Here is a 14216-nt window from a genome sequence, read left to right as displayed (position 1 = left end):
GACATAGGATATCTCTCCTATATCTTTCATGTCAAAATTTGTAGAGAGAAAATATTTATCATTAGTAAATCTTTATCATTAGTAAATATTTCATCTCATATAGCAAATCTTTATCATTAGTAGCAAGCAAAATATCATCCATATATAACACAAGAAAACAAATCCTACTTCCACTAACTTTTAGGTATATACATTGATTCATGACATTTTCTTCAAAACCAAATGAAGTAATGACATTATGGAACTTTAAATACCATTGACAAAATGCTTGTTTTGAACCATATATGGATTTATTGAGTTTGCATACTAAATGTTCACCATCTCTAGAGAAGGTTCCTTCATTGTTTCATATAAACCTCTTCATTTAGAGTACCATTAAGGAATGTTGTTTTCACATCCATTAGATATAACTCAAAATCAAAATGAGCTACTAATGCCATAATGATTTGAATAAAATCTTTCTTTGATACAGGAAAAAGGGTTTCCGTGTAGTAAATTTCTTCCTTTTGAGTGAACCATTGGCAACAACTTGTGCTTATATCTTTCGTTGTTAACTTTTGAGTTTTTCTTTATTTTAAAGACCCATTTACATCCGACAGCTTTTATACCATCGTGTAACTCGACAAGATTCCAAATTTGATTGAATGTCATAGAATAAATATCTTCGTTTATAAAATTATACCACAAGTTCGATGTTGATGAACTCATAGCTTGTGAAAATATTTCAGGATCATTTTCGACTACAATATTGTAATCACTACTGTAGGTAGACAATATAATCACCAGAGATAGCTAGTCTCTTTATTCTAGTAGATTTTCTTAACATTGTATCATCATTCTCTTGAAAAACTTGTTACTCAGTTAGTTTATCAATAATATCAACTGGTTGTTCAACAATTTCTTGATGTTCCTCATGTACAGTGCGATCTACTTGATCAAAATCTGCAGCTTGTGAAATTGCGTTAGTATGTCGTCTAATACTGGTTTGTACTAAAGGGGTATAAAAGACAACTAATCTATCACTTGAACCCTATGGTTCAAGTGAGAGAGAGTTTAGGGTTGAGCTTCATAATGATTCTTTTCGAGAACAATGTTCTGAAGGCAATCACTTCCACTGATCAAGTAATTTTCAAGAAATTTCGCATTTCTTGATTTCACAATTCTAGTATTATGAGATGGATAATAGAATTTGTAACATTTGAACGTTTCAACATATCCAATGAAATATCCATTAATGGTCCTTGGGGTCTAGTTTTTTTCTTCTTTTTTTTTTTTTTGTGGATTGTAAACTCTCAATTCAGACTGACATCTCTAAACGCGTATATGCCTTAACTCGATTTCCAACATTTGAATAACTCAAAATATTTCTTTGAGACAGCCTTAGTTGGAACTCAATTCAATATATACACCGTTATCTTGAGAGCTCCAGTCCAAAAAGACTCAGGGAGTTTTACATTACTTTGCATACTTCTTATCATATTCATTAAAGTCTAGTTTCTTCTTTCAGTAACACAATTATGGTCAGGAGAACCAAGCATAGTGTATTGGATAACAATCCTATGCTTTTGAAAAAATCTTGTAAAACGACTAGGTGCTTGTCCATTCTCTGTATATCTACCATAATATTTACTACCTCTATTAGATTTGACAATTTAATCTGTTTTTTTACATTGTTTATCTATTTCAACCTTAAAAACTTTAAAGGCGTCCAATGCTTCATCCTTAGAATGAAGCAAATAGAGATACATATAATGTAAAAAAACATCAATGAAGGTGCTGAAGTATTTTGGACTACTTGCGCCTATGTTTGGACAACAAATATTTATAGGGGTGAGCATTTGGATTTTCGGTTCGAATTTTGCCAAATCCGAACCGATCCAAAAATCTGAATCTTTTAAAAAAAACCAATCCGAACCGAACCGAAATAATCGAAATCCAAAATCCAAAAATTCGAACCAAATTGAAAATTCCGAAAGTCTAATATTTTTAATTTTTAATTTTTAAATTTATTTTATATTTTATAGTTGATTTATAATATTAATATATAATATATAAAATTTAAATATATTAAAATATAATTAATGATTTTGATTTTTTATTTATATTAAATATAATATTTTCAATAAAATATTAAATATATATAATAAAAATATATATTAAAATATTATATTTCGGATTGGTTCGGATTTTAAGTGTACTAATCTGATCCGATCCGAAACTTTGAAATTTGTCAAAAATTCAATCCGAACCGATTCAAAAAATTCGAACCAAATTTTAAATTTGGGTTTAGTTCATATTGGATTTTCGAATTTTGAATATTTTGTTCACCCCTAAATATTTGTATGTATAACTTCCAATAGGTTCGTACTCCTTTTTGCACCATTTTTAAACTTGTTGGTTTGTTACCTTGAATGTAATTCACACAAGTCTCAAAATCAGTAAAATTCAAGGTACTAAATACTCTTTCATTTACTAATCTTTTAATTCTCTAAGTGAAGATATGTCTCAATTTTCGGTGCAATAATATAGAAGAATTTTCATCCATAATACATCGTTTAGTACCAACATTATCTTGAACGTGTAAAGTCGTTGAGTAATCAATATTTTGCAGATTAACCGAAAAAAGATCATAACTCAAAACCCTATGTCCAATAACATTTGATTTGAAAGATAAACTAAAAATAAAATTTGTGAAATTAAAGCACTAGCCACATGAAACAAGTTTTGAGACAGAAATCAAGTTTATAGCAAAACTAGGAATGTAGAAAGTCTTTTTCAAAGTTAAAACAAAATCACTACTCAAAACTAAATTGCACATCCCAATAGCTTCCACATGTGATAGTATCTTGTTTTCAGAATAAATGTTCAACTCACTTCCCACTGGTTTTCGCCGGTTTTGCAATCCCTGCATGAAATTCGTAATATGGATTGTAGAACCATAATAAATCAACATGTATTATTATTAGTATTAACCATATTAGATTCATAACATACAAATGAAAGTTTAGTAACTTTCTTCTAAAGCCACTTGAAGTATTTAGGACAATTTTTTTTTGTGTGTTATTTTTTTTACAAAAAAAACACATATTGGCTTTCTTGATGTCTTTTTGTAGAGGAATCTTTTCATTCCCTTTATTCTTTACTTGATGTTTCATGTTCTTTTCGTTGGCTACCACCGCCATGTTCACTTTCTCTCTCTCTTCTATAGCCACACGTCCTTCCTCTTGAACACAAGGTCATCAATTTATTGACTGGCCATTTATCCTTATGTGTGTCGTAAGAGATCTTAAAAGGACCAAATTGCAGAGGAAGAGTACACAAAATAAAGTGAACTAGGAAGAAATCAAACATATCAACTTCCAAACGCTTCAATTAAGCCGCTATTATATCACTCATACGTGTGATATGATCACGCACACCCTTTATTCCGGTAAGCTTTAAGGATGAGAATTGCATTATCAGGGTACTAGATAGCATTTTATCAGATGTCACGAATTGATCATCGATAGCTTTCAACAAGGCACGAACATTGGTACAATGCTCAACAGAACTTCTTATAACAGAACTTCTTATTCTAGCATATATTCGAGTCTTTATGAACATAACGCAGAGACGGTTAGATTTCTCTCATTTCTCATAAAGAACGACCTCATCTAGAGTGTTATTGTCAATAATAGGAGATGGTTCATCTTTTATGATGGCATAATCTATGTCCATCCACCCCAAATGCAAAAGAATTCTCTCATTCCAAACTTTATAATTGTCTCCATTAAGATCGGGAATATCAAATTTCATATCAGAGATATTGAATAGATTGAATTGCCGCAATAAAAAAAATAAATATGCTCAAATCGTAATTAAATCGAAGCACAAATAAACCATATAGCATGTTTTACCAATGTAAGAATGAAAAAAATATGAATCTATTGACATAAAACATGTCTGTGGACTAAAATTTTAATTCGATTAGACTCATCAATTATGTTCCTTTTTCTAATCCTTGTAGGTAAATTAGAAATATAGTTGATATAATATTCTAATTAACCATACAAATATAACAAAATTCTTATAGGTAAATTTTATGATATCACGTATAATTAATTACAATTTATGTTATTTACTATATGCGATTGTAAATATAAAATATAATTTCAATTAATCAGAAAAGTTACGGGGGATTCAAAATTAATTAAAACTATACTAATCACATAACATTACAAGAAAATCGATCCCATAATGATTTTCAACATCAATTTCTCAAAAATATCTCAAACCAAAGAAATCCGTTCGAAAAAAAAAATGGAACATCAAGACAAGGTAAAAATAGCTCTAATACCAAATGAAAGCATAATAATCTATTCAATGCGGAATAAGACTCAAAGAATCAAAACTAAAATGAACCTCAAAACATACGTTCGACCATTGGTGTTAAACTCGAATGCAATGTTTCTTGGTTCTTCTAAACATTTGCACTATTTTTTTAAATGGTGTAGAAACTTTTATACGGTGATACTTATGGCACCAAAATTCTAAAATTTATGTCTCAGTTACTTACTTCCATCAAATAAGTGAGAAATTTAATACAATGTGCGAGAATAATTGAATAGGAAAGGCTTTTCACATAGATGAGATTAAAATTAATATTTAGTATCGAAGTTACAAAACATTTCATATAAATCCAGTACTTCGTATAGACCATAATAACATTAATATCGATAGAATATTTTTTAAAAAAATGAATATGGCAAGTGATTTAAAATTGGACCTGGATCCAACCCTCAAGGGATGTTGAGCGCGCTTGATCTACAAGGCCTGACAGTGATATAAAATTGGTTAAGTAACTGGAGCTATGAATCTGAAAGAAACACTACATAGTGACTAGAGAGACCAATTTTCTTGTTTCGTGCAAGGCAAAAAGTCACCTCTTTTCTTGTTACTCTATGGAGGAAGATTGACTTGTGGTTGTAGAAATAATAGATACATAGATAGATATATCATATATATGCAGCAGCATCTGTAGTAGTCGTAGTATTAGGAGTATTACCATACTCCATAATTAGGCCGAAAATGGTGAGCTCCGTAAGGTCGACGAAAACCTTTATCAGCAAGAGCATTACCCTACTCCAGAATTACGCCGACAACAGGCTAACCAATCACGGCGCCGCTCTTCACTGCCACTTAATCAAGATGGGCGTCTCCTCCAACAAGTACATCGCCGTCAAGCTGCTCATCATGTATTTAGACTCCCGAAGATCCTGGGAAATTGACCGGATGTTGAAGGAGTTCCACGGCTTCAACGTCGTCGTTCACAATTGTCTGATCAATTCGCATTGCCGATGGGGAAACCTAACCGATGCCTGCCGGGTGTTCGACGAAATGCCTGAGAGAAACGAGGTTTCTTGGACCGCCTTGATCTCTGGCCTGTTCAAATACGGACACGTGGACAAGGCCATGTTCTATTTCCAGAGGAACCCTTTCATGGATGTGTTCAGCTGGACGGCCACGATCGGCGGGCTTGTGCAGAACGACCTGAGTTTTCCGGCGATGAAGCTTTTCAAGAAGATGATTGCTTCCGGAATTTTGCCCAACGACATTACCTTCACTTCTCTGATCGCGGCTTGCATCCAATTGGGCGATCTTGGATTGGGGAGAAGTGTTCTGAGCTTGATTGTGAAGCTAGGCTTTGATCAGAATGTATCGGTTTCGAATTCGTTGGTTAAGTTTTTCATGGAGTTAGGAGACGCCGATTCTGCGAGGATAACGTTCGACAGGATGTCGGCAAGGGATATCTTCTCTTGGACGACAATGCTGGTCATGTGCGCCAAGACGGGAGACTTGGGAGAAGCTCATCGGATCTTCGAACAAATGCCCGAGAGAAATGAAGTTACATGGAGTGCCATGATCTCGAAATTTAATCAGAGTGGAAAGACAGAGGAGGCAGTGAGTTTCTTTAAGGAGATGGTTCGACGCGGATTCAAGCCTAACGTATCATGCTATTCGAGCATTATTAGCGCGCTGGCAAGCCTTGAGGCGATGCCGGCCGGAAGGAATGTTCACGCGCATGTTTTAAAGATCGGTATGGATCGAAATGTGTTTGTTGGTAGCTCGCTCATCGATTTGTATTCAAAATGTGGGAATGTTATCGACGGGCGCGTTGTTTTTGATAATTTACTGAACAAGAATCTCGTGTGCTGGAATTCGATGGTCGCGGGATATAGTTTGATCGGCGATCTTGCAGAAGCTGCAGAGCTCTTTAGCCGGATGCCTCAGAGAAACTGCGTATCTTGGAATTCGTTGATTGCCGGACATGTCGGGATCGAGAATTACGTCGAAGCATTAGAGCTCTTCGTAAAGATGATATTGTCGGGAGAAGAGCCGAATAAATCAACCTTTTCGAGCGTTCTTAGCGCTTGCGCGCATCTAGCGATGTTCGAGAAAGGTAAGTACGCGCACGCGAAAGCTCTGAAGCTCGGGTTCGAGAGCGACGAATTCGTTGGGACAGCACTCGTGGACATGTACGCGAAATCCGGCAGCATCGAATGCTCGAGAAAGATCTTCGACCGAATGCGGACAAAGAACGAGGTCGTCTGGACGGCATTGATTCAGGGTCTCGCGGAAAACGGATACGCCGAAGAGTCGCTGCGGCTGTTCGAGGAAATGGAAGAAACGACGCGCATTGCGCCAAACGAGCTGATACTGTTATTCGTTCTTTTCGCATGTTCGCACTGCGGCTTAGTCGACAAAGGGCTGCGGTACTTCGACGCGATGGAGAAACGGTACGGCGTGAAACGGAACGGGAGGCACTACACGTGTGTGATCGACATGCTGGCTCGATCGGGACGGGTCGATGAGGCGGAGAAGTTCATCGATAGTATGGCGCGTGAACCGGAGGCGAACGCGTGGGCGGCGCTGCTCAACGGGTGCCGGGTGCACGGGGAGGGGGCGGCGGCGGAGAGGGTGGCTGGGAAGATTCTGGAAGGTTCTGGAAGGAAGGGTGGAGGGTATGTTATGGTGTCGAATATGTATAGTTTGGAAGGGAGATGGAGTGAGGCTGTGATGGCGAGGGATTTGATGAAGGAGAAAGGAGTTAGGAAAAATGGTGGGTGCAGTTGGGTGGAGGTGAGGGGTGGAGTTCATGTGTTTTATTCTCAGGATAAAACTCATGTTGATGCTCAAAGTATTTATTGGGTTGTGGAGATTATCAATTCGGAGATGAAGTCCAATTGAATTGAAGAGAGAGAGATATCATTTATTTATTTATTTATTTAATTTCTTGATTATTGAATTTTATGTTCATTTGGTTGAAATAAATTACTCCTCCCAACCATAGTGCAACATTTGTGGTTGACACGAGAATTTAAGAATTTAAATGAAGAGTATTAAGTACGATAATTTAAGTGTATACTATAATATATGTATATAAATATTATTAATTATTTTTAAATTTAAATATATTGCAGTAAATTTGAGACAAATAAGAAAAAAAAAATATTGCAGAGTACGGAGGGAATACATGTTTCAATAAAAATGATTATAAATTTAAATAAAAAGTATGTTTAAATTAACCATCAAAGACTACTTTAATGGAGTTAGGAACTTACTACTCCAAATTATATTTTTTTTCTTTCAATATTATTTTTTTTAATTTTTTTTTTTTTACTTTTCTATCATTCATTCAATTTATCAGTATTTTTTCTATTTTTAGAGTAAAATTATCAATTCATAACAAAAAAGTATTTACCTAACAAAATTATACAAATATAATTTAGGACAATAAAATTTAGACGGAAAGAGTATGATATTTTACTCACGAAGTGTATTATAGTAGCTTGAAGTTATTAAAAAATCATCACACGACAAATAACATATTATTAAATTAGGATAATAATGTGAAACAATTAACAAATTGTTATAAGAGCAATTGCAATAGTAATAGAAGAAAAATGTTTCGTTCGATTACTCGTCAAGCCAAAATATTCAATATTCGATAGATAAAAAAGAGAAATGATTTAATAACTATTTGAGAAAGAGAAAAAAAAAATCAATATTCCATAGATCGGAAAGAGAAGAAGAAGAAGTGAGAGAAAATAAGGAAAAAAACAAGTGAAAGAAAAGAAAGAGAAAGTGAAAAAAATGAGAAGAAGTGAGAGAAAATAAAAATAAAAAAAATAAAAAAATAAAAAAAAAAAAAAAAAAAAAAAAAGGAAAAAGTAGAAAGAGAAGAGAGAGAAGGAGAGAGACAGACTTGGTGATGGTTTCTTCTTAACCAAATGTCAGTCAAATATTTCTATTTTTTCTATCCAAATAAAAGTAACTGTACTACTTATTTTAAAAAACTTCAACATAAAATTCGGCTACCGACAAAAAGTCCTATTAAAGAGCCATTATAATTGCTCTAAAACAACATATATTGTGTTAAATAATATGATATTATTATATTAATATTTGTTGATTAGGTAAATTATTGTTGTGCTACAATCAAAATATATATTTTTATATATATAATATACTATTCAAATATGTGTTATACTTACTTCTTCTAATTCAAAGTATCATTTATATTATTTTCGTGTGTCTTACCCAGAAGTACTCTTTTTCACTTTTAGTAATATTAATCCTACACTAACTGATATGTGCTATATATGATAATATTTTGCTATATCTTGAGCAATTTTTTAATGTGGAATTCTTCATGGTGTGTTTTTTTATTGTGTAATAGATTTTATGGAGTTGACAAGTTCTTTGGCATATTTTGGAGAGAACGAAGGCGTGATCACACATGTATAATGTGAAAAATATGAAAATTTACAAAAAGACCATCAGGGATAAATTGAAAATATAAAAATTATGTGAGAATAAGTGCAAAAGTGATCTAATTAAAAGAGAATCATGTGATGAAAAATGAAAATGCATGATTTGCAATTGAAGAAGAGGGAGACAAACGAGTTATCACATTCTCACCTACATCACTACTGCTTAAAGAGGAGAAGGGAAGAACACGACATAATGCAGAGAACTTCTGGGAGCACGGCAGAACGAAGAGAACTTGGAGATGCTTTCTCTTTCGTCCCTTAATTTTTCATTGCAGACGACTTTTCGGGGTATTCTTCTTTTATTCTAGTATTGTTCTTCCTTATCTATTTCTAAATAATTTAAGGCATGATGAATTTTTTCAATTGTTTTATATTTTCAATTTCTATGAATTTCGAGTAATTTCATTTCTAGCGTATGTGTGAATGAATGTTTGGGATTGAATTTGCGATACTTGATTTTTTATGTTTATTGATATTGGGTATTTCTAATTCTTCTATTTACGAGTTTAGAAATCTTAAAGTGATTATTGCGCACATATTGATTTGAAATTTCGTAGCTAAATTGGAGATTGACACCCGTAATTGTGTAATTTTCCAATTGGTGTAGCAACATAGATGAATACTCTAGGGAATAATTAGAATTAATTTTGAGCAAATCCGCGTAGAAATTTTGTTAAATTGAATTGAGTATTTCTAGTACTTCAAGTTGTCGAGTCAGTTATCGTACCTTGGATTCTCACTCGATTAAGGATTTAGCTAACGGTCGTACCTTAGCTATCGACAAAGTAAGAAAAGGTTTGTTGTAAAAGCATGTAGATCAACTATAACCAATTTATCCAACTAGTCAATGAACTTGATTTTTAGTCGATGAACAAATTTTATATCCCGAACAAAAAAATTCATGCCTACGCTAGAGGTTTAATTATATTTGGTAAACCGTCTTGCAATTTATTTTATTTTATTTTATTGAGTGAATTTATTTTTCTCAAATTTAGTGTGATAAATCAAACTCCCCCATTATATATATATAATTATAAATAACCAAATAGTCAATATTGTTATTGTTTTCTGCGGAGACGACCCTACTTACCGAACTACTGCATTTTGCAATTTTTTTTTTGTGTGACGTGAGAAATGATACTTTATTTTGCAGTTGTGCAACACGCGTGCACTAACAGTAAAATACTCTTAATTTTTATTTAAATATAAACAGACCATTACACGTATAGTTACTTTATACAAAAGAAAATCAAATGACAAAAATATAAAAAAATTTTACACACTTTCGTTGATTAATAAAATATTATTATTTTTTCATCTACAACAAAATTCTAAAATTTCTTTCAAAAGGAATGGAGGGAGTATATTATATTCATATTTGTAATTTTGTGTATTTGTTTGGGGGTTTGGATCTTGAGTTAGGATTTTGAATAATAAAAATTTTGAATTTGAATAGTTGTATGATGTGATATAGATAGGTGTTGATGTGATGTTTTGAATGTAAAATCGATTTTTAGTATAATATAAAAAATGAAAAATAGGTGTTGATTTTTTATTTTTTAAAAAAAAAAATGGAATGAATAGTAGATTTAAAATCCAATCCCCCAAACAAACACACTATAGATATTTGCTAATGGATATTGTTGATGTATTTTTTCAACAAACAAAAAGTAAAATTCAAAGATATGGAAATATCCTTAAATTTGATTAATTAGTGTCTGAGATTAGGAATCTCTAAACACTGTACGGTACATAAGAAAATTAACTGGAAATAAAAATGCTGGAAATTTAAAGTGGTGATCCCCGAATCTGACTTTGCTTTTGTTGAAGTTGATTGAAGATGCCTTCTCCAGAAAAATCCAAATCCTTAAATATTCCTTGAAGAAAACGCTTGGAACCGTCGTCTGGTTGGTTACAACAACCGCCGTCAACCGCCCAAAAGAAACGTTTTGAAACGTCGCTTGGTCAGTTACAGCAACCGTCTCGCCAACTGCATAACCCAACCGACTAATCCAGCGACTAACTGGTCGCTAGACCAAAAGACTCATTGGCCGCCCCCACCAAGCGACCAAACTACTGTTCACTTAAGTGGGCAATCAATTACCAGACCTTACTTCGCCTGACCTCCGTAGCAGCCGACTTTAATTGGTCCGACCACGGACCTACCAACTACAGACCATCCGACTGCAAACCATCCGACTTATTGATCCGACCTGCTGACTATCCGACCTGCGGACCTGCGGACCGTCCGACCTGTAGACCGTCCGACTCCCTAACTATCCGACCTGCGGACCTTTCGACCTGCGTATCATCCAACTCGCTGACTATCCGACCTGCGAACCTTCCGACCTACGAACCGTTCGACTCGCAGACTATCTGACCTGCGGACCTTCCGACCTGCGAACCAACCGACCGAGGACCAACCGACTTTCCTATCCGACCGCAGACCTTCCGACCTGCCGATCCGACCGAGAACCAACCGACCAGACCAACCGACCAAGGACCAACCGACCTGAGCGCAAATTTTTTTCTTTTCCACCTGACGTCGTGTCTAACTTCCTTTAAGATTCTGCTATCCTTATTTTTATTATTATTATTTTTTTTTTGTACGTAACAATAAGCCTCCTCCTCAAGACTCCTAAGCGTCACTTTCAGTGATGTTTTAGGAGTTTGCAGGCCGTCATCCGAGGCCACATCAGCCTCAGATCCGACCTCCTTCTCTCGAGGCTACGTTGGACCCAACCTCCATTTATCGTAGATTGGCGGTGGCCTATGCTTTGGTCGACCTTGCACTACCATTTCTTCAACACCTCCCCCCTGACCGAAGCCGCGATCATTCTCTTTAAAAAATTATTCTAACCTTCCTGCCTTGGATGCTAAACTAGCTAGATCTCGAACATCGTGGGCTGTCAAAGCCTCCCGAAGGTTGGTGTGCATTTTCCTGACCACCAAAGTGGTCATTTCACTTTCTTCAATGATTGTCGGGCAACGTCCCTTCATTAATCGCATCCGTTCTATGAACTGGGAAGCGGTCTCCTCCGGCATCTGCTCGATCTCAAAAAGGTCTGTGAGTGAGACTGTTGGAAGAGGAATAAAGAACCTTGCATGAAAGGCCGCTTCCAAACCTTCCCAGGTTTGTATTTGTCCAGGTGGTAGATCGAAAAACCATGAAAAAGCTGTTCTGGTAAGAGACAAACCAAATAGTTGCAGTTTATAAAAAGGGTTGTTACCGATCTCTCCTAACTGTGCTGTGAACCGACCAACATGCTCTATGGTGGAGGATCCGTCTTCTCCTGAGAAAACATGAAAGTCTGGCGGTCGATAATTCCTCGGGAGAGGATACTCATTGATGATTCTTTCTGGAAATGGCTTTTGATACACTGGTCGGTTCACCATTTGTGGGTTTATTCCGAAATGCACCTGCAAAACTTGAGCGATATCCTCCGGATCTACCCTGGGTGGAACATAATCTTCCCTAGAGAAGGCTGGCTCTGCTGGGATGGGATTATGAATCTGATCTCTCAATCTTTCTTCTCTGGGGACGGTTGGCTCGTCTGGGATGGGATTATGAGCCTGTCCTCCCAAACTCTTTTCCCTTACGATATTCAGCCGAGTATTATCAACTGTTGGTCCCAAAGGAACATTATTTGGGAAATTTAGAGGAGTCTTCCCCATATCTGTTCGGTTAAAAGTTGTGACGCTTGGAAATGTATTGTCAACGTACATTGGCCCTGCAAACGTTGATCCTGGAAAAGTTACTTGAAAACGAGAAGGTGACACGACTGGAAGCATGTTTGGATACAGGGTTAATCTGAAGAACTCCTGATCCAACATGTTCTGCATTAGATTTTGTTGTTCACGCAACATGTTTTGTTGCTCGCGCAACATATTCTGCATAGCCAAAGTTTGATGATTGTTCAATTGTTGAACATAAGACAACCAATCGGTAGGTAGTTGGGGAATCTCCCCTGGATTTGACATGTCAGGTGGTGAAATATTTTCTCCCACCGGTACAGATGATGATTGAGGTTGTGAGCCTGCCATAGTGATCTCTCTGATGATTCGGCCAGACCTCAGTTGTATGACATTTTCTGATGATGTAGGATCAGCAATCTTGCCTTTCTCCCACTGTGGTCGCCAATTTGTTGATGTATTTTTTCAACAAATAAAAAGTAAAATTCAAAGATATGGAAATATCCTTAAATTTGATTAATTAGTGCATGAGATTAGAAATCTCTAAACACTGTACGGTACATAAGAAAATTAACTGGAAATAAAAATGCTGAAAATTTAAAGTGGTGATTCCCGAATCTGACTTTGCTTTTGTTGAAGTTGATTGAAGATGCCTTCTCCAGAAAAATCCAAATTCTTAAATATTCCTTGAAGAAAATGCTTGGAACCGTCGCCTGGTTGGTTACATCAACCGCCGTCAACCGCCCAAAAGAAACGTTTTGAAACGTCGCTTGGTCAGTTACAGCAACCGTCTCGCCAACTGCATAATCCAACCGACTAATCCAGCGACTAACTGGTCGCTAGACCAAAAGACTCCTTGGCCGCCCCCACCAAACGACCAAACTACTGTTCACTTAAGTGAGCAATCAATTACTAGACCTTACTTCGCTCGACCTCCGTAGCAGCCGACTTTAATTGGTCCGACCACGGACCAACCGACTACAGACCATCCGACTGCAAATCATCCGACTTATTGATCCGACCTGCGACCGTCCGACCTGTAGACCGTCCGACTCGCTGACTATCCAACATGCGGACCTTCCGACCTGCGTACCGTCCAACTCGCAGACTATCCGACCTACGGATCTTCCGACCTACGAACCGTCCGACTCACAGACTATCCGACCTGCGGACCTTTCGACCTGCTGACCTTCCGACCTGCGAACCAACCGACCAGACGAACGGACCGAGGACCAACCGACCTGCCTATCCGACCGTAGACCTTCCGACCTGCTGATCCGACCGAGGACCAACCGACCAGACCAACTGACCGAGGACCAACCGACCTAAGCGCAAATTTTTTCTTTTCCACCCGACTTCGTGTCTAACTTCCTTTAAAATTCTGCTATCCTTATTTTTATTATTATTATTATTTTTTGTGCGTAACAGATATATACCCTACTAGAAAATATTTTATATTAGTATAAAAAATATAATAAAATTCTGCATTTTTATTAATTTGCCCTTTTCTTCCCTCTTAATTTTTATTTATTTTTTTTATTTCAAAATAATTATATGTCTTTAATTAAAAATTAATTAGTTATGTTAATTTTAATTTTAGTGTCGGGGTTCCATGACTTGACGGTCATAAGTTCACTCCCCTTCCCACCACTGAGCCATCCTTATGGGACTTAGTTTATTATTATTATTACTAGCGGGAAGGCCCGTGCT

The 14216-nt window shown here is 36.1% G+C and overlaps 1 protein-coding gene across 1 annotated transcript; it reads left to right on the top strand.

Moving 5' to 3' along the window:
* The first annotated feature begins 4857 nt into the window (after positions 1 to 4857).
* On the top strand, positions 4858 to 7369 carry LOC127240435 (pentatricopeptide repeat-containing protein At2g13600-like). The gene has a single exon (XM_051259129.1). The coding sequence runs from the start codon at positions 5068 to 5070 to the stop codon at positions 7225 to 7227; it is 2160 nt and encodes a 719-aa protein (XP_051115086.1). The 5' UTR covers positions 4858 to 5067; the 3' UTR covers positions 7228 to 7369.
* Positions 7370 to 14216: the final 6847 nt, after the last annotated feature.

The sequence above is a fragment of the Andrographis paniculata genome, unplaced genomic scaffold, assembly GCF_009805555.1.
Source record: "Andrographis paniculata isolate CXL003 unplaced genomic scaffold, ASM980555v1 Contig79END, whole genome shotgun sequence".
Lineage (NCBI taxonomy): Eukaryota > Viridiplantae > Streptophyta > Magnoliopsida > Lamiales > Acanthaceae > Andrographis > Andrographis paniculata.
Note: the sequence above shows the minus strand (reverse complement) of the source record. Positions and strands in the feature narration are given on the sequence as shown.

Bases quoted from the DNA above. Each gene is read 5' to 3' on its own strand.
- LOC127240435 (XM_051259129.1), top strand. From the start codon at position 5,068: ATGGTGAGCTCCGTAAGGTCGACGAAAACCTTTATCAGCAAGAGCATT.